The 21,443-nt window shown below is 46.8% G+C and overlaps 1 protein-coding gene across 3 annotated transcripts in view; it reads right to left on the bottom strand.

Moving 5' to 3' along the window:
• The window catches only part of SON (SON DNA and RNA binding protein), a 94,177-nt gene that overhangs the window by 60,556 nt on the left and 12,178 nt on the right, over window positions 1-21,443 (bottom strand). For all 3 annotated transcript variants that reach the window (XM_040423153.1, XM_040423151.1, XM_040423152.1), the window contains one exon: window positions 4,408-4,625. In XM_040423153.1, coding sequence (XP_040279087.1) covers window positions 4,408-4,625 — 218 coding nt within the window. The remainder of the gene's footprint in view (window positions 1-4,407; window positions 4,626-21,443) is intronic.

Here is a 21,443-nt window from a genome sequence, read left to right on the forward strand (position 1 = left end):
CACTGCATCCAACCACTAGCTTCAACTGTGTTATCTTTGAGGCCAGCGATTGGCTAGAGCAGCCATGACATCAGCACTGCAGTCCTGTAAACAAAGACCGTCAAGGAGGACTGAAATGGTGGGCAATTCAACAGGTGAGTAAGGCTTATTTTGTTGTATCCCAATTTCTACTAATCTCTTGAATCCCATTTAAGTGTGATTAACCATAAAAAACGTTAAATATGTTTTCTGGACCTGCAATGTTGAGGTCACATATTTTGTTTAACCAAAGTACCACTCTGACTCCTGGACAAGTGGGTAAGTCACTTGAAGCATAATACCCAACAAAAGCCAGACAAGAGCTGCACTTTGGAAATAATACAATGTGGCCACCACTAAACTCCAGGGGCTCTTCGTCTGGGGAAATGCCTTCAATGTTTCCAGAAGGATCAAAACTGTTCAAATGGAGTTTTTTTTTTTTTGCAGAATGAATTTGGTGCAGATTGTGTGTGGAAACCACCTCCCAATGGGTCATGACTGCAATTAGATTCTTTGTGCAATCCCAGAAAACTACGATTGCATAAAAAGCAGCACAGCCTCACCCTGAAAACAAAGAGAGGTGGTTTCCACAGGGGCCCCTAGCAGCTTTTTGGTATGGAAACTGCAACAAATATAGCCTGCAAAAAGAAAGAAAATCCACCTTAGAGGCTCCTTAAACTGTCAAGCTGCAAAAGAAAATGCTGACTTGTAAAAGTTAGGTCAGCAAAGTTAAACGAATAAGCAGCTAAACGAATTTGAAGCTGCGGCGTCCGGAGCAAGAGAGGTGTTTTTTTTTTGTTTTTTTTACTTTATATGCTCTGTGGCATGGGAGCTGAGGAGAGGCATGGGGCTCTTATCTGAGGTCTGACGGGGTCATTCACATTGGGGCTGAGCTGCGGTCTTATGGTCACGACCATGGTCATGGTCGCGACGCCTGGATCCGCATGCAGTTGCCTGCGGTTTGGTCTGTTGTCAACCACATGGTGAGGGCTGCTGGTATGTTGCCTCACATGTGGTTGCCGCTGGCAACATGTTTGTACTTGGCAGTATAGCAGCCTGAGCTGTTGCTAGGCAGCTTGCTGTCAAGTGCATGCGGTTACACCTGGCAACCTGTCTTTATACAGGTGCCTTTTCTATGTCTGGTGTGCACTGTGACATTTTCCCTTCACTGCTGGCTGCCCGTGGCAACGTGTGGTGTTGTACATGTGGTGGCAGTGTCTTGGCCTTCTGGCTGTTTCCCAGGACAGTTGCCACGCATGTCGTTGCCTGCGGTAACAGCTGCAGTGTGACGTTTGTTTGGACACTTCCCCTTTAAGTGGCAGTCTTCCCTTGCCTGGTGTAGGAAGGGTTAACTCCCTTCTTTGTGTGTGAACACTGGGTGGGTGTGTGTGTGTGTGTGTGTGTGGCCACTTGGGGCTATTTAGCTCCTGCTGGATGCCAGACTCTGGGGGGTACTTCAGCCATGGTTAGCTGAAGTCATCCTCCTGGTTATATACCATCTTCCAGTGAGGGCCATCCTTGTGGTCATAAAAAGAATGTCTGATGTTAAGTTGATGTTTTTATGCTCTTGATATTTATTGCAGCTATGGATGTCCTGGTTACCTGTGTGTTTTGATGTGTGTGCTGTCTCCCTAGTGTTTGTGTGGAAAGCGTATTTGAGCACGGGTTCCAGTCAGCAAGGCTGTGGCAGGTTAGTGTGGAACTGCTTAGTTCACCTGTCATATCCATATGTCTGTTTATGTTCCCCTTCTCCTTGCAGCTTGGCCAGTGAGACTCCTGTTCGTCCGTGCCTAGGAGGAACAGGTAGTCTTACCCTGCTCCTAGTTCAGGGCCACCCTGAGGGTTAGTAGGGACCCCAAGGTTCCGGAGTATGAGCCCTCCTACCATCAGGGTCGGCTCATACAGCTAGGAGTCAGGGTCAGAATTAGGGACGTAATAGGAGGTGACCCGATTCCTGTCCTGGCCTAGTAGCGAACATCATCCTCTGGCATTGCACAGCTGACACCTGCTCCTACAGCCCAACTCCGCTGCCACCCTCCATTACGCTCACTTTGTTTGACGTACACTCTATTCGCATCTACTCTCCCTCCAACCTCCATGTAGCTGTCATTTACCGCCCCCCAGGCCCAGCCACCATCTTTCTTGACCACTTTAACACCTGGCTCCTACACTTTCTTTCTGCCGACATCCCTACCATCATGGGTGACAACATCCCTATCGACTAAGGATCGACCGATTATCGGTTTTACCGATATTATCGGCCGATATTCAGTATTTTGAACGTTATCTGTATCGGCATCTATTTTGCCGATATACCGATAACGTATTGGGAACACAGAACGCGCTGCTCTCAGCGCTCTGTGTTCCCTCAGCAGCAAAGGGGAGAAGGAAGCAGTGTCACCTCCCCCTGTGATGCTGCCGCCGCCAATTAGTTGAGAGAGGACAAAAGAAGGGGAGGGGCTGTGGCCACCGCTCCACCAATGAAGATAAGTCTTTCATTAATTCATATACAGGAGGCGAGAGCTGGCTGCAGAATCACATAGCCGGTTCCCGACCTCTATGAGCTGTAGCTGCGATCTGCGGTAGTTAACCCCTTAGGTGCTGCGGATCGCAGCTACCGCTCATAGAGGTCGGGAGGCGGCTATGTGATTCTGCAGCCAGCTCCCGCCTCCTGTATATGAATAAATGAGAGATTTCTCTTCATTGGTGGCACAGTGCGCCCCCCCCCCAGTATTAATCATTGGTGGCGCAGTGCGCCAGCCATCCCAGTATTAAAAACGTTGGTGGCGCAGATAACTATCAGGGTGAATAGGACAAGGGTTCTAGTCCCTAAGGGGGCTAAAAGTTAGTTAAAAAAAAATAATAATAATTATTAAGTATAAATGAAAAAGAAAGATTTACAAAAAAAATAAAAATTATAATCGGCTATCGGCCTGGAAGTTCAGAAATTATCGGTATCGGCCCTAAAAAAAAATCAATATCGGTCGATCCCTACTATCGACACCTGCCACTTAACCATCTCTAAACTCCTATAGCTCTCTTCCTCCTTCGGCCTCTCACAGTGGTCTTCAACTCCCACCCACAGAGATTGTCACACTCTGGATCTTATCTTTACCCACCTCTGTTCCCTAGCTAACCTTTCGAATTCACCTCTCCTCCTATTCGACCACAACCTACTCACCCTTCTCTTCAGTGGTCTCTTCTGCTGCTCCCCGTTCCACACACTAGCACCCCGAAACCCCCACCCCCACAGGAACCTTAAACATATAGACTTTCACTTGCTTTCTGACTTTTCTCCCACTCTCTGCCATTTGTTCCCTCCAAGACCCAGATACTGCCACCACCCTATAACACACCACAATAAGTACAGCTCTGAAATCACTCTTAGGCCTCCTGCACACGACAGTTTTTTTTTTTTTGCGGTCCGCAAAAACGGGTTCCGTTTTTCCGTGATCCGTGACCGTTTTTTCCGTGACCTCCCCCGGCCCCCTCCCTCCCTCTATTGTATTATCATTGGTGGCCAGTGTGCGGCCCCCCCCTCTATTGTGTTAATATCATTGTGGCCAGTGTGTGGCCTCCCCACCCCCCATCATTGGTGGCAGCGGAGAGTTCCGATTGGAGTCCCAGTTTAATCGCTGGGGCTCCGATTTGTAACCATGGCAACCAGGACGCTACTGCAGGCCTGGTTGCCATGGTTACTTAACAATATTACAATATTAGAAGCATCATACTTACCTGCTGCGCTGTCTGTGTCCGGCCAGGAGCTCCTCCTACTGGTAAGTGACAGGTGCATTGCTTAATGATCTGTCACTTACCAGTAGGAGCTCCCGGCCGGTCACAGACAGCGCAGCAGGTAAGTGGCCTGGCCTGGCCACCAATGATATTAACACAATAGAGGGGGGGGCCGCACACTGGCCACCAATGATATTACAATAGAGGGAGGGGGGGGCCGCACACTGGCCACCAATGAAATTAAAACTGGAGAGGGAGGGGGGTCTGCCCCCTCCTGCCTGGCAGCACCTGATCTCTTACAGGTGGCTAAGATACGCACAATTAACCTCTCAGGTGTGTAGCCTGAGGGGTTAATTGTGCGGATCACAGGCCCCTGTAAGAGATCGGGTGCTGCCAGGCAGCAGTCATGTACCCAGTTCGTAGTATATTCTAACTAGAAGCGTTCCCATCACTATGGGAACGCCTCTGTGTTAGAATATACTGTCGGATTTGAGTTTTCACAAAGTGAAAACTCAGCTCTGAAAAAGCTTTTATGCAGACAGATCTTCGGATCCGTCTGCATGAAAGTAGCCTACGGCCACGGACACGGATGACTACTCTTGTGGGCGCATGCATCCAACACAGGTAAAAAAAAAATATAAAAAAAACGTTCATTACCTGGATTCTCTGTCTCCTCAACTTCCATGGGCTTCGATCCTGTGTCTTCAGTGACCGTCTGACTGCTCCCTTCGTTCTGGGTAGCGACCGTCTGACTGCTCCCTTCGTTCTGGGTAGAGACTGTCTGACTGCTCCCCTCGTTCTGGGTAGCAACTTCTAAAGCATCTTCTGTCCCTGGGGCGGCGAGTTCACCATTAGGAGAGCTGTCCATGTTTTCACTAAGGAAACCAGAAGAAAATCATTTACCAAAACAGACCAAATCTCCCCTGAAAATAAATGGTCGAACCTCTAAAATAAAGTGTCTCTACTGGTGATAAGTGCCACCCCCCAGTGGGTACACACAGGGGGGCTAGAATGCCATTTTGTGCAGCACCCGAACTATCTGGACACAAAAATGCTTGCCTGTGTGTGGCTGCCCACATGTAGTTTCCATGTCAGAGAGGAGAGGACATAGAAGACATCTCAGCGGAAGGGATGGGCAGGTACTCTTGATGCATCGTGTAGCCATCTCAGTGTCCTACTATATGAGAATGGGGACCCTCGACCCGTTTGGCACTCCAGAAAGCAATATATGATTTAGAGGTGGACCTCTAGGAGTGTGGGGATGAGCATTGTAGTTTCTAAAAGCTGTGAAATGCTAGGCAGTCACCTCAGGGGCTGCTAGTGTCGGCCATAGGTTGGATCCAGCACACCGCTATGACATAGCAGGACTTAAAGGAAATTGTCACCAGGATAATCGCTATTGAAGTAAAGCCATGGCCTAATAGCACTTAGTACCTCATTTCCAGATGTGCCTTTGTTTCAGCAATAGATGTTTTTTATCCTCTGAAAATCCAGTTTTTTTGGTCCTCCTTCCTGCAAGAGTGACACCCCTCTGGGCACCTTATTGCAGGGCTTGACAAATTTCCTTGGAATCTAGGAGCCAGCTAAAAGTTAGGAGCCAGGCGGAGCCGCGTCATAAAGCCCCTAGTAGGTGCCCCCATAGTGCTTCCCCCCCCCCCCCACTTCTCCATAGAGCCCCCCCAATAATGCTGTATGCCATGTTACATATACCGCCGCTCCGTCCTCGGACCCTATTGACTATAATGGGGACGGGGTGGAGCTCCGGCACAGCACGGCAGTTCGCGGTGAGAGGCCGCCGGACTAAAAAGTTGGACATGCAGTACTTTTAGTCCGGCGGCCTTTCACCATGCACTGCCGTGCTGCGCCGGAGCTCCACCCCCGTTATAGTCAATGGGGACAGAGCGGCGGTCCGGCGAAACAGCGGAAGGACGGATCCGACAGGGTGAACAGCCTGCCGGATCCATCCTGCCGCAAGTGTGAAAGTACCCTTAGTTATATAGCTACTGAATGAGACAGAAGAAGGGATGCCTTTAACATATAGATCTCCTTAAGAAGCCAATTTGATCCTAAAGGGTTAATTCAAACTGTAATCTAAACTCTGTGTCCTGTCACTTAATCTTATCACTGCTGCAAAAGCATCAGCCTCAGTGTAAACTGTTCTAGAGTCTGACTGACGATTCGAATGAGTCAGATCTTTAGATTCTTTTAACCTGTGACTCATTCGATTCTTAAGGCCTCTTTCACACTTGCGTTGTCCGGATCCGGCATGTACTCCACTTGCCGGAATTACACTCCGGATCCGGAAAAACGCAAGTGTACTGAAAGCATTTGAAGACGGAACCGTCTTCCAAATGCTTTCAGTGTTACTATGGCACCCAGGACGCTATTAAAGTCCTGGTTGCCATAGTAGTAGTGGGGAGCGGGGGAGCGGTATACTTACAGTCCGTGCGGCTCCCGGGGCGCTCCAGAATGACGTCAGAGCGCCCCATGCGCATGGATGACGTGATCCATGCGATCACGTGATCCATGCGCTTGGGGCGCCCTGACGTCACTCTGGAGCGCCCGGGGAGCCGCGCGGACGGTAAGTATACTGCTCCCCTGCTCCCCGCTACACTTTACCATGGCTGCCAGGACTTTAGCGTCCCGGCAGCCATGGTAACCACTCTGAAAAAGCTAAATGTCGGCTCCGGCAATGCGCCGAAACGACGTTTAGCTTAAGGCCGGATCCGGATCAATGCCTTCCAATGGGCATTAATTCCGGATCCGGCCTTGCGGCAAGTGTTCCGGATTTTTGGCCGGAGCAAAAAGCGCAGCATGCTGCGGTATTTTCTCCGGCCAACAAACGTTCCGTACCGGAACTGAAGACATCCTGATGCATCCTGAACGGATTACTCTCCATTCAGAATGCATTAGGATAATCCTGATCAGGATTCTTCCGGCATAGAGCCCCGACGACGGAACTCTATGCCGGAAGACAATAACGCAGGTGTGAAAGAGCCCTTAGACTCCCTGTACTTGTGTCAGTGACTCAGAGCTGCTGGTGCTTGCCTTGCCTCAGCTCTGATTGGTTGGTGGGCGGGGAGGGGAGGGGCTGGCAGAAGCAGCTTCCACTCTAGGATCAGATTACACTCCTCCCGAGCCCCTCCCCTCCCTGCTGCAGGCGTCTCTGCTATTGTGTGCTGTGACGGAGCTGTTTCAAACGGTGCTGCCTCCGGACAGAACGGCAGCTCCGCACCCATCGCCCGGGCACCTTTGAAAACGGGCTGACAAATAAATACCCAAGCGCCAGGACTAAATTCCTAGTCGCCATGGCGACCTGGCGCCTGGGATTTGTCGAGCCCTGCCTTATTGGCTCATTTGCATACCAAAAACTGTTTTTCAGAAGATAGAAAACATCTACTGCTGAAACAAAGGCACATCTAGAAATAAGGCTCTGGCTTTACTTCAACAGCGATTATCCTGGTGACAGATTTTCTTTTAAGGCTGTGTACACCTTTGGGGACAATTTTAATTATTGCATTCTACTCATTTTGATCTTAAGTTTAAAAAAATTGGTCTTTATTAAAATCTGGAGTCCTTTTTTCTGTACAGAGTTGACATGCTTTACTGGCTGCCTATGGATTTTCTGTCTTTTCCGTCATCTGGGGAGCAGACAGACTCCTTATGTCTGCTCTCTGACATTATAAACAGTTCGGTTATCGTCTTACTGATAAGAATGTGGCTTAAATAAGTGTTTATGACCTCAGTAGTTTAGTGATAATGGTTATTAGATGACCAGCACAAAGTGAAAGTACCAATGACACAGTTAGAAAAACCGTTAATCCTTTGCGACAGAAAAGCTCAATATTTTTAATAAAGGCCAATTGAAAAAAAAATGTTTTTTAGCCAAAAATTAGTAACATGCAATCATAATTTTTTTTTTATTATATATATATATATATATATATATATATATATATATATATATATATATATATATATATATATATATATATATATATATATATATATATCTCTCTATCTATCTATCTATCTCTGAATGTGTACACAGCCTTTGAATTTTAACAGAAGTGAGCAAACCTTTAGCTGAACAGAGCAGCTCTGGAGTTGACCATGACTATATAAAGAATGGTTGCCAAAGTGAATCGGCAGTCTACGCATGAAACACTCCAATGACCAGCTATCAGATACTGAAAGACGTGCATCAAAGGCACTGTAAAGAGGCGAAAAGCAACCAGTTAGGGCACTTTCCGAAGTCAGAGCCGAAGTCTCTGTGTCTGTTCTGAGACCCTCAGCACTCTGCCACTATACATGGAAGCTGGGAAGAGGTGGCATCAAGACAGGCAGAGAAGTTACGCATTATGTTATTTATGTATAGATTTATTTTTCTCTTATTGTTTTGGTCCATAGTAAAATATTGCATTATGGCTCAAGAAAATGCAAGAGATTCCCACCAATCACCAGAACGAGGGTCAAGTTCCCTCGAATGGAGTAATATTTCATGCGAGACCGCAATAACAGACACAACCTATGGAAAGGGGTAGCGCTGTTTCGTGAAGAAAGCAGCCCTAATTTTCTAATCCTGGACAACCACTTTAACCACCTCAGCTCCCCTAGCTTAAACACCCTTAATGACCAGACCACTTTTTACACTTCTGACCTACAGTACTTTCACTGTTTATTGCTCGGTCATACAACCTACCACCCAAATTAATTTTACCTCCTTTTGTTCTCACTAATAGAGCTTTCATTTGGTGGTATTTCATTGCTGCTGACATTTTAACTTTGTTATTAATCGAAATTTTTGCAAAAAAAAAAAAAAAAAAAGACATTTTTCACTTTCAGTTGTAAAATTATTCAAAAAAAACTACATTTCTAAATAAATTTTTGTCTAATTTTATTGTTCTACATGTCTGATAAAAAAAAAAGGTTTGGGTAAAAAAAAATGGTTTGGGTAAAAGTTATAGCGTTTACAAACTATGGTACAAAAATGTGAATTTCCGCATTTTGAAGCAGCTCTGACTTTCTGAGCACCTGACATGTTTCCTGAGGTTCTACAATGGCCAGACAGCACAAACACCCCACAAATGACCCCATTTCGGAAAGTAGACACCCTAAGGTATTCGCTGATGGGCATAGTGAGTTCATAGAACTTTTTATTTTTTGTCACAAGTTAGCGGAAAATGATTTTTTTTTTCCTTACAAAGTCTCATATTCCACTAACTTGTGGCAAAAAATAAAAACTTCCATGAACTCACTATGCCCATCACGAAATACCTTGGGGTGTCTTCTTTCCAAAATGGGGTCACTTGTGGGGTAGTTATACTGCCCTGGCATTATACCCATGCTGGGCGAGATAAATATCTGTCAAATGACAACTTTGTATTAAAAAAAAAAAAAAACACATTGCCGAACTTCTCCTGAGTACAGCGATACCACATGTGTGACACTTTTTTGCAGCCAAGGTGGGCAAAGGGGCCCACATTCCAAAGAGCACCTTTAGGATTTCACAGGGCATTTTTTACACATTTTGATTTCAAACTACTTCTCACGTTTTAGGGCCCCTAAAATGCCAGGGCAGTATAACTACCCCACAAGTGACCCCATTTTGGAAAGAAGACACCGCAAGTCCTGTCTGAATTGTCCATCACCACACGGCACCTCCAATACCGCGCAGCCATTAACAATGCAGACAGACTGAACAGTGCGGTCTTCATTAGTTACAAGAGCAGCCGCTGCGCGCGCGGCCGTGTCACGCCGTGGGGTCGCACCCTTAGGAGGCAGGTCCTATTTTCAGCCTCTCATTTCCCTGGCCCTCAGGTGTGTCCTACCTGATGTAACAGCTCACTCTCCAGACGCCTCTAGGATTTATAATCTCCAGGACGGCAGCAGCCCAGTTATGTGTCAGTTAAAGTGACAGCGTGCCAATAAAAACACGGCACATTCCAAAGACACAGAGCACAAAGAAGAACTTTTCACTACAGCAGATAATTACAGTAATTACGCCTCTATTATTACCACTAGAAGCAATAGAAGTCAGCTTCCCGAATAATGCAACCCTGTAAGTGCAGTTTGCCCGGCAGTGCACAAATAAATCTGGACACCGGCAGCTGACCAGTGACGTCCCCAATTTCACTGGCTGGCGTCATGTACAAATGGGGTATCACCAGTAACCCTCCTACATTTCTCTTCAGAATAAAGGCAGCAGGCTCCAGAGAAAACTCATCAGGTAGGATAGGGACACTGACAGGACAGACATGCGGCAAGATTTATAGGACCAGAGCCGTGACAGGAAGTGGGGAATCAGCAGAAGTAGTGCTTTTGACATTTTTAAATTTCTCCCCAGAGACCCCCTCAGTGCTCCAGACTAAAAAAAAAAAACACCTAGTAGGCATTGGATCCTGAACTGAAAAATTTAGTTGCCAAATCGAAACAAACTTTTGGTATCGTGACAACGCTATGCTGATCAGATCGGCGTAGGGTTGTTTCGATACCAAAATTTTGATTCGCTTTCGTCACCATAAAAAAGGATTGCGATATGAAACGTTCGGCCCATAATAGAACAGTCCTATCCTATTTTTTGGGTGACAAGGTGACTAAAAAATGCCGAATGCTCACCGCATAGGAGATATATTTTTTAATAATTTAATAGTTTGGACTTTTCGGACGCAGCGCTATGTAATTATGTTTATTTATTTATTGTTTATATATTTTATATGTAAAATTGGGAAAGGGGGGATTTAAACTTAATATTTTAGGGCTCTTTCACACCTGCGTTCTTTTCTTCCGGCATAGAGTTCCGTCGTCGGGGCTCTATGCTGGAAGAATCCTGATCAGTTTTATCCTAATGCATTCTGAATGGAGTGAAATCCGTTCAGGATGCATCAGGATGTCTTCAGTTCCGGAACGGAACGTTTTTTGGCCGGAGAAAATACTGCAGCATGCTGCGCTTTTTGCTCCGGCCAAAAATCCGGAACACTTGCCGCAAGGCCGGATCCGGAATTAATGCCCATTGAAAGGCATTGATCCGGATCCGGCTTTAAGCTAAACGCCATTTCGGCGCATTACCGGATCCGACATTTAGCTTTTTCTGAATGGTTACCATGGCTGCCGGGACGCTAAAGTCCTGGCAGCCATGGTAAAGTGTAGTGGGGAGCGGGGGAGCAGTATACTTACCGTCCATGCGGCTCCCGGGGCGCTCCAGAGTGACGTCAGGGCGCCCCAAGCGCATGGATCACGTGATCACATGGATCACGTCATCCATGCGCATGGGGCGCTCTGACGTCATTCTGGAACGCCCCGGGAGCCGCACGGACTGTAAGTATACCGCTCCCCCGCTCCCCACTACTACTATGGCAGCCAGGACTTTAATAGCGTCCTGGCTGCCATAGTAACACTGAACGCATTTGGAAGACGGATCCGTCTTCAAATGCTTTCAGTACACTTGCGTTTTTCCGGATCCGGAGTGTAATTCCAGCAAGTGGAGTACACGCCGGATCCGGACAGCGCAAGTGTGAAAGAGGCCTTAGGGTACTTTCACACTAGCGTTTTTCTTTTCCGGCATAGAGATCCGTCACAGGGGCTCTATACCGGAAAAGAACTGATCAGGTATATCCTAATGCATTCTGAATGGAGAATAATCCGTTCAGGATGCATCAGGATGTCTTCAGTTCAGTCATTTTGACTGATCAGGCAAAAGATAAAAAGCGCAGCATGCTACGGTTTTATCTCCGGCGAAAAAAACTGAAGACTGCCTGAATGCCGGATCCGTCATTTTTCCCCCATAGGAATGTATTAGTGCCAGATCCAGCATTCGGAATACCGGAATGCGCAGACCGGTAAAAATGTGTAAAAAGATACAAGACGGATCCGTCTGTCCGCATGACAAGCGGAGAGACGGATCCGTCCTTGCAATGCATTTGTGAGCTGGATCCACATCCGGATGCGTCTCACAAATGCTTTCAGTCACATCCAGATCGGCGGATCCGGCGGGCAGTTCTAACGGCGGAACTGCCCACCGGATCACACTGCCGCAAGTGTGAAAGTAACCTTAGTGTTTGTGGTGTTTTTTTTGTTTGTTTTTTACTTACTATTAGCCCCCCTTAGGGGCTGGAACCCTTGTCCTATTCTCCCTTAGATTTCTGCGTGAGGTGAACGCACTGCACCCGCACTGAATCCGGACCCATTCACTTCTAAGGGGCTGTGCACATGAGCGGTGATTTTCACGCATCACTTGTGTGTTGCGTGAAAATCGCAGCATGCTCTACATAGAAGTTAATGGGGTTGCGTGAAAATCACAAGCATCCGCAAGCAAGTGCGGATGCGGTGCGATTTTCATGCATGGTTGCTAGGATGAAAGTCTATTCACTGTGTTATTTTCCCTTATAACATGGTTATAAGGGAAAATAATAGCATTCTGAATACAGAATGCTTAGTAGAAGGGCAATATAATAAACATTATATACACCCCAGTATAATAAACATTGGTGGCGCAGTGCTGGGGGGCTTCTAGGGGGGGGGGGGGGGGGGGGGGACGACGACACCACCACCACCACTGCTGTATTGGGACATTGACACAATTCTTACATTTTTGGCTCTATACACCACCACAATGGATTTAAAATAAAACAAACAAGATATGCTTTACCTGCAGACTGTCAGCTTTAATTTGAGGGTATTTACATCCAAATCAAGTGAACGGTGCAGGAATTACAACAGTTTGCATCTGTGCCTCCCACTTGTTAAGGGACCAAAAGTAATGGGACAATTGGCTTCTCAGCTGTTCCATGGCCGGGTGTGTGTTATTCCCTCATTATCCCAAGTACAATGAGAAGATAAAAGGTCCAGAGTTTATTTCAAGTCTGCTATTTGCATTTGGAATCTGTTGCTGTCAACTCTCAAGATGAGATCCAAAGAGCTGTCACTATCAGTAAAGCAAGCCATCATTAGGCTGAAAAAACACAACAAACCCATCAGAGAGATATCAAAAACATTAGGCGTGGCCAAAACAACTGTTTGGAACATTCTTAAAAAGAAGGAACGCACCGGTGAGCTCAGCAACACCAAAAGACCCGGAAGACCAGGGAAAACTACTGTGGTGGATGACCGAAGAATTCTTTCCCTGGTGAAGAAAACGCCCTTCACAACAGTTGGCCAGATCAAGACCACTCTCCAGGAGGTAGGTGTATGTGTGTCAAAGTCAACAATCAAGAGAAGACTTCACCAGAGTGAATACAGAGGGTTTACCACAAGATGTCAACCATTGGTGAGCCTCAAAAACAGGAAGGCCAGATTAGAGTTTGCCAAACGACATCTAAAAAAGCCTTCACAGTTCTGGAACAACATCCTATGGACAGATGAGACCAAGATCAACTTGTACCAGAGAGATGGGAAGAGAAGAGTATGGAGAAGGAAAGGAACTGCTCATGATCCTAAGCATACCACCTCATCAGTGAAGCATGGTGGTGGTAGTGTCATGGCGTAGGCATGTATGGCTGCCAATGGAACTGGTTCTCTTGTATTTATTGATGATGTGACTGCTGACAAAAGCAGCAGAATGAATTCTGAAGTGTTTCGGGGAATATTATCTGCTCATATTCAGCCAAATGCTTCAGAACTCATTGGACGGCGCTTCACAGTGCAGATGGACAATGACCCAAAGCATACTGCAAAAGCAACCAAAGAGTTTAAGGGAAAGAAGTGGACTGTTATGCAATGGCCAAGTCAATCACCGGACCTGAATCCGATTGAGCATGCATTTCACTTGCTGAAGACAAAACTGAAGGGAAAATGCCCCAAGAACAAGCAGGAACTGAAGACAGTTGCAGTAGAGGCCTGGCAGAGCATCACCAGGGATGAAACCCAGCGTCTGGTGATGTCTATGCGTTCCAGACTTCAGGCTGTAATTGACTGCAAAGGATTTGCAACCAAGTATTAAAAAGTGAAAGATTGATTTATGGTTATTATTCTGTCCCATTACTTTTGGTCCCTTAACAAGTGGGAGGCACATATGCAAACTGTTGTAATTCCTGCACCGTTCACCTGATTTGGATGTAAATACCTCAAATTAAAGCTGACAGTCTGCAGGTAAAGCACATCTTGTTCGTTTCATTTCAAATCCATTGTGGTGGTGTATAGAGCCAAAAATGTTAGAATTGTGTCCATGTCCCAGTATTTATGGACCTGACTGTAAATAAATGGATGCAAAAAAGCTGAAAAAAGTGGCCATGAAAAACTGACTTTTTTTCATGGCCATGTGTGAATGCAGCCTAAGGCTACTTTCACACCTGCGTTAGGTGCGGATCCGTCTTGTATCTGCACAGACGGATCCGCACCTATAATGCAAACGCTTGTATCCGTTCAGAACTGATCCGTTTTGACTTACATTGAAAGTCAATAGGAGGCGGATCCGTTTTCAATTGCACCATATTGTGTCAGTAAAAACGGATCCGTCCCCATTGACTTACATTGTAAGTCAGGACGGATCCGTTTGGCTCCGCATCGTCAGGTGGACACCAAGTTTTGGTGTCCGACCTCCAGAGCAGAATGGAGGCGCAACGGAGCCAAACTGATGCATTCTGAACGGATCCTTATCCATTCAGAATGCATTGGGGCTGAACTGATCCGTTTTGGGCCGCTTGTAAGAGCCTTGAAACGGATCTCACAGGCGGACCCAGAAACGGCAGTGTGAAAGTAGCCTTACATGTGCAGCGTACTAATACATTGCAATGTCTATTATCTGGCTCACTACATTCAGGGCTTGTGTAACAGAAGGACAAATGTACTTGGACTTTGTAATATGTACTTTGTTAGAGGCGGCGAGAATTTCTTTACTCCTACACGTCCCTTGTACCTGAACATGCTGCAGTCACACTATCCAGGTGTAGGTACCTACAATGCATATGTTCAAAGTCCCCATGATCCCATATTGGACAGCATATGCTGCCATATAGTGCCACCTAAAGACAGTGGGCGATGGAAAAAGGACCACACACACCAGAAGGGGCACCGAGGTGTGGACTCTGTGGGGCTGTATAACAAATCACCTGCGACTAAGGCCTAGTTCACACGGACGTTTTTTTTGCGGGTTTACGAGCAGTTTTTGTGTTCCGTATACGGAACCCTTCATTTCAATGGTTCCGCAAAAAAAACGGAATGTGTTCCGTATGCATTCCGTTTCCGTATTTACGTTCCGTTGAAAGATAGAACATGTCCTATATTTGGCCGCAAATCACGTTCCGTGGCTCCATTAAAGTCGATGGGTCCGCAAAAAAATCAGAACACATACGGAAATGCATCCGTATGTCTTCCGTTCCGTTTTTGCTGAACCATCTATTGAAAATGGTATGCCCAGCTTAATTTTTTCTATGTAATTACTGTATATGCCATACGGAAAAACGGAACGGAAACACAACGGAACTCAAGAACGGAACGGATCCGTGAAAAACGGACCGCAAAAAACTATAAAAGCCATACGTTCGTGTGAACTAGGCCTAAGTCTTCACACGCGGTGGATATTGTTACCGAAATATCTTCAAACTGAACGAGGCTTTCAGAAATCCATGGAATTTATTTTCAGCCACAAAAATAAGGACGTGTGCATGCGACGTGTAAGATTAATTGTAATTAATGGGCCTGTATTGTAGGAGCCGATGATGGTACCGTATTTAAAAAGCACCTACACCGGCATGTGCATCTAAGGCTACTTTCACACTAGCGTTCGGGTGTCCGCTCGTGAGCTCTGTTTGAAGGGGCTCACGAGCGGCCCCGAACGCATCCGTCTGGCCCTAATGCATTCTCAGTGGAGGCGGATCCACTGAGAATGCATCCGCCTGCCAGCGTTCAGCCTCCGCTCCGCTCAGTGAGCGGACACCTGAACGCTGCTTGCAGCGTTCGGGTGTCCGCCTGGCCGTGCGGAGGCGAGCGGATCCGTCCAGACTTATAATGGAAGTCAATGGGGACGGATCCGCTTGAAGATGACACTATAAGCTCAATCTTCAAGCGGATCCGTTCCCCATTGACTTTCAATGTAAAGTCTGAACGGATCCGCTCAGACAACTTTCTGACTTAGAAAATTTTCTAAGTTATAATGCAGACGGATCCGTTCTGAACGGATGCAAACGTCTGCATTATCGGAGCGGATCCGTCTGATGAAACATCAGACGGAGCCGCTCCGAACGCTAGTGTGAAAGTAGCCTAACCCCCACGGTTGACGTTCTTAAGCCAAATTATACAGTGACCATGACATTTAGGGTACTTTCACACTTGCGTTTTTGTTTTCCGGCATAGAGTTCCGTCCTAGGGGCTCAATACTGGGAAAAAACTGCTCAGTTTTATCCTAATGAATTATGAATGGAGAGCAATACGTTCAGTCCCTCTTACGTTTTTTGGCCGGAGAAAATACCGCAGCATGCTGCAGTTTTATTTCCGGCCAAAAATACTGAACACTTGCTGGAATGCCGTATCCGGCATTGACTTCCATTGAAATGCATTAATACCGGATCTGGTACTGAGTGTTCCAGAAAACCGAATTCGGTTTCCCGATCTGCGCATGCGCAGGCCTTTAAAAATGAGAAAAAAATAAATAAATACCGTATCCCTTTTTCCGGATGACAACCGGAAAGACGGATCCGGTATTGCAATGCATTTGTCAGACGGATCCGCATCAGTCTCACAAACGCATCCGGATTGCCGGATCTGGCGACGGAACTGCCTGCCAGAATCCTCTGCCGCAAGTGTGAAAGTACCCTTAGCCAGGCGCCACCACCTTAGTCCTGCCATACAATATAAAGGGATTTACGACAGGACGGTATTTCACGCCTCAGTGTGGAATCCTCAGGAATTTGCTGCACGACGTAGAACACACAACCGTTTGCCAAAAGCCGTACTAGCGGAACATTATATTTATGCACCAATTAAAAAGAGGCATTCTTAAACTAAGGCACACAACCGATCGGCATTTTTTGCGGACCCATTCACCTCAATGGGGGTTGCAAAAGACGTGGACAGCACACCGAGCGCTGTCCTTATCCGTATGTCTGTTCCATGGCACCCGCAAAAAACAAACAAACAAACATGTCCTATTCTTGTTTTACGGACAAGGATAGGACTGCTCTAGAGGGCAGGACGTTCCGTTAATTTCAGATCTGCAATTTGCGGACCGCAAAACAGGCTACGATCGCGTGCATGAGCCCCGAGCACCAACAAAGCCAACTGGGCAGATATTACACGCCACACCTTATATTTACAGATATCTTTAGAGACACTTCCATAATTTTTAAATCACAACCTAAGGCCTCCTGCACACCACTGCATCCGTTTTTTAGTCCACAAGTCGCGGATTTGCACAATATGGATGCGGTCCATGTGCATCCTGCACTGCAGAAAGGCCTATTCTTGCCTGCCAAATGGACAAGAACAGGACACGTTCCATCATTCAGCACGTGTTTGACGTCAGTTTATTTTTGCAGCCTCAGAGATGCATTCAAATCGCAAAACATGCAGATCGGACGCGGACTAAAAATACAGTCGTGAACATGAGGCCTAAATGTGAATATTCCATGAAGTTTTTTTTGTTATAAAAACAGGTGGATGGTTTTCTGAATATCATTTTTTAAGTTACTACATGTATTCTACTTCCTGTCCTGGCTCTTAGAGGCTATCCAGGAATTTGATATTAAAGGCCTATCCTCATGAAAGGTAATCAATATCAGATCAGGGGGTCCAACTCCCGAGACCCCCGCCAATCAGCTGTTTGAAGAGACAGCTGCGCTCACCAGAGCTCCAGTCTCTTCACAGCTTACCAAGCACAGCGCCGTCCACTGAATAATGGATGTGCTTGGTATTGCAGCCCAGGCACATTCACTTGAATGGGACTGCAGCAAGTATAGAACATGTTCTGTCTTTCTTCGGAACGGACACATGGATGCAGAAAACGCGTGGATGAAAAAAAATAAATTTCTGTAAATATTGAGGTAAAACACAAAAAAAAAAAGCCAATCTGACATTACTGTACATTTATGCTGTGTTCACACGGATGTGTGCAGTCCATGAAATGCAGTTGGTGGGCCGGCCATACCCATGCTGCAGACCACGAATTGTGTTGTCCGCGATGCACAAGCACCGACCATGTAGCCACTGTCTGCGGACAAGGACCTAATTCACTTGAATCAGGTCCGAGATCCACACCCAACAGTCTGCACCGCAAAAAAGTAGTGCACGTAGGGCTGCAGTACACGATTATTTAAGTAATAGAGTATTCTATCGATTATTTTTTACGATTATTTGAGTACTCTAATAAGAAAAACCTTCTTAAAATAACGTATTGCTTTATAAAAATGTCCCCCTTTCAAAGTGCCTCCTATGCCATCCACCATGTCCCCCAGTGCCATCAGATCAGCAGCCCCTCCATGCAATGTCCCCCAGGGCCATCAGATCAGCAGCCCCTCCATGCCATGTCCCCCAGGGCCATCAGATCAGCAGCCCCTCCATGCCATGTCCCCCAGGGCCCCCATGATGGCACTGCCATCAGCCCCTCCATCCAGATTGCCATGATGTCCCCCTTCCCCAGTGCCTCCATGCCATCCATGTCCCCCACTCCCCCAGATCAGGGCCCCCCCTCATGTGCCAAATCACAGGTGCCCCCATTTCCCAGATGGGATGTGTGAACTCAAGGTCCTGGAGCGCGGTGCAGACAGGAGGCCACGGAGCGGTGAGTGAGAAGCTTCATTTCACTCGCGCTCCGTGGTCATGTGATTTAAACGAATCCTCGATGCAGAAAAACTGCTGACACAATGTTTGAGGGCTGCAATACGAGCACGATGCCGAGCCCTTACTGTCCCATACCTAATGGGTCCACACAAACATCTGTATCTTGCGGATGGCAAAATACATTTAGTTGTGTACATGAAAATAAGCATTTTTAACACAGGGTGGGTCGTGCAGAATGGGAAATTGCAGAACACATGCAGCTTTTATCCCTGACCGCAAAACAGATACAGGTGTGTGCATGATGCCTAAGGCCTCTTTCAGACGGGCGTCCCGGATTTGCCCTGGGTGCATTGCGGGAAACCCGCACGAGTGCGCACACAATTTCAGTCAGTTCTGACTGCGATCCGTTTTTATCGCGCTGGTGCAATGCGTTTTGCACACGCGTGATAAAAAAACTGAATGTGGTACTCCGTGAAGAAGTTCGGGTTTGGGTTCGGTGTTGTGTAGATTTTATAACTTTCCCTTATAACATGGTTAGGGTCCATTCACACGTCCGCAAATAGGTCCGCATCCGTTCCACAATATCGGGAACGGGTGCGGACCCATTCATTCTCAATGGGGCAGGAATGAATGCGAAGAGCACACTATGTGCTCTCCGCATTTCCGGAGCGCGGCCCGGCCCGCAGAGACGCAAAAAAAATAGAACATGTCCTATTCTTGTCCGCAACTGCGGACAAGAACAGGCAGTTCTATAGGGGGTGCCGGCCGGGTGTATTGCGGATCCGAATGGACCCTTATAAGGGAAAATAATAGCATTCTTAATACATAATGCTTAGTAAAATGTTGCTTGAGGGGCTAAAAAAAATAAAAGAAATTACCTCCCCTCATCCACTTGATCGCGCAGCCGGAATAGTCTTCTTTCAGGACCTGCAAAAGGACATTTGATGACGTAATCGCGCTCCCCACGTGGTGAGCGCAGTGAAGTCAACGAAGGTCCTGCTGAAAGAAGATAGATGATTTTTCTATCTTTATTCAGCAGGACCTTCGTTGACTTTACTGCGCTCACCACGTGGGGAGCGCGATTACGTCATCAAATGTCCTTTTGCAGGTCCTGAAAGAAGAAGAAAGACGATTCCAGCTGCGCGATCAAGTGGATTAGGGGAGGTAATTTATATATTTTTTTTAACCCCTCAAGCAACATTTTACTAAGCATTATGTATTAAGAATGCTATTATTTTCCCTTATAACCATGTTAAAAGGGAAAAAAATACAGTAAATTGACTTTAATCAATTTACTAACATCATCTCCTAGCAACCATGCGTGAAAAATCGCATTGCATCCGCACTTGCTTGCTCATTTTCAGGCAGCCCCATTCATTTCTATGGGGCCTGCGTTGCGTGAAAAATGCAGAATATAGAACATGCTGCGATTTTAAAGCAACGCACAAGTGACGCGTGAAAATCACCGCTCATCTGAACAGCCCCATAGAAATGAATGGGTCCAGATTCAGTGCGGGTGCGATGCGTTCACATCACACATTGCACCCGCGTGGAATTCTCACCCGTGTGAAAAGGGGACTAAGGCCTCTTGCACACGACCATATGCCCTCTGAGATAGGGCTGCAGTAAATGATTATTTCAGTAATTAAGTATTCCATCTATTTTTTACAATTAATCGAGTAATCTAATAAGAAAAAATGAATTAATAGACTGTTTTCCTTTATAAAAACTCAGACCCCCTGCCAGTCCCCCAGATCGCTCCCCGCCATGTCCCCCAGATCGAAAAAAATAATAATGATTTGCAATCGAGGATTTTTTTGTGTCGAATTACTCGATTCAATCGAGTAATTGTTTCAGCCCTACTCAGAGACATACGTTCCGTGAGCAACCCATATGTCCCGGAGCGGCATTGATCGTGCGCATGGGAGCACACAGCCGGCCACGGTGCTATTGTCCCGCACTCAGAGTGTGGGACAATAGCACCAGGGGTGGCCCGATGTGCACCGCATCATCATAATCTATGATGCAGCGTTCTCCCATGCGCACGATCAATGCCGCTCCAGGACCGTATATCTCGGAGGGCATACAGTCGTGTGCAAGAGGCCTAAGGCTGAGAATATTAGCAGCATCCAATCACACATTTAAATCTGCATTTTAAGAAATGCAGATTATACTAGAAAAGCTACAATTTCTGGGGAAATTGTGTGTAGTGTTCTTGCCTCCACCAGTAGTCTACAACTGGAGTGGGCGGAGTAACTGGGTGGAGTGGCTTGAGTAACTGTTCTGTGGTTGGAGTGGCTGCAGTAACTGTGGAAAGGTTGGAGTGTGGTTCAATCACTCTACAGCAAGGGCAGAGAAGAGCGGTTAAAAACAAACTGCTCCAACTTGCTCACTTCACTGGCTGTTGCCATCTTCAAACAGTTGTAATTTTAAAAACTATAAATCCTACAGTGAAGAACGCTATATTGTGAGAATCACAAGACCCAGACCTTCATTTTGCTGCATAGTATGTCTCTGAAATATTAAAAGTGAAGGCACAGTCACAGTTTAGGCCTCTTTCACACTTGCGTTGTCCGGATCCGGCGTGTACTCCACTTGCCGGAATTACACGCCGGATCCGGAAAAACGCAAGTGTACTGAAAGCATTTGAAGACGGAACCGTCTTCCAAATGCGTTCAGTGTTACTATGGCACCCAGGACGCTATTAAAGTCCTGGTTGCCATAGTAGTAGCGGGGAGCGGGGGAGCGGTATACTTACAGTCCGTGCGGCTCCCGGGGCGCTCCAGAGTGACGTCAGAGCGCCCCATGCGCATGGATGACGTGATCCATGTGATCACATGATCCATGCGCTTGGGGCGCCCTGACGTCACTCTGGAGCGCCCGGGGAGCCGCACGGACGGTAAGTATGCTGCTCCCCCGCTCCCCGCTACACTTTACCATGGCTGCCAGGACTTTAGCGTCCCGGCAGCCATGGTAACCATTCA

The sequence above is a fragment of the Bufo bufo genome, chromosome 3 (genome assembly GCF_905171765.1).
Source record: "Bufo bufo chromosome 3, aBufBuf1.1, whole genome shotgun sequence".
NCBI lineage: Eukaryota > Metazoa > Chordata > Amphibia > Anura > Bufonidae > Bufo > Bufo bufo.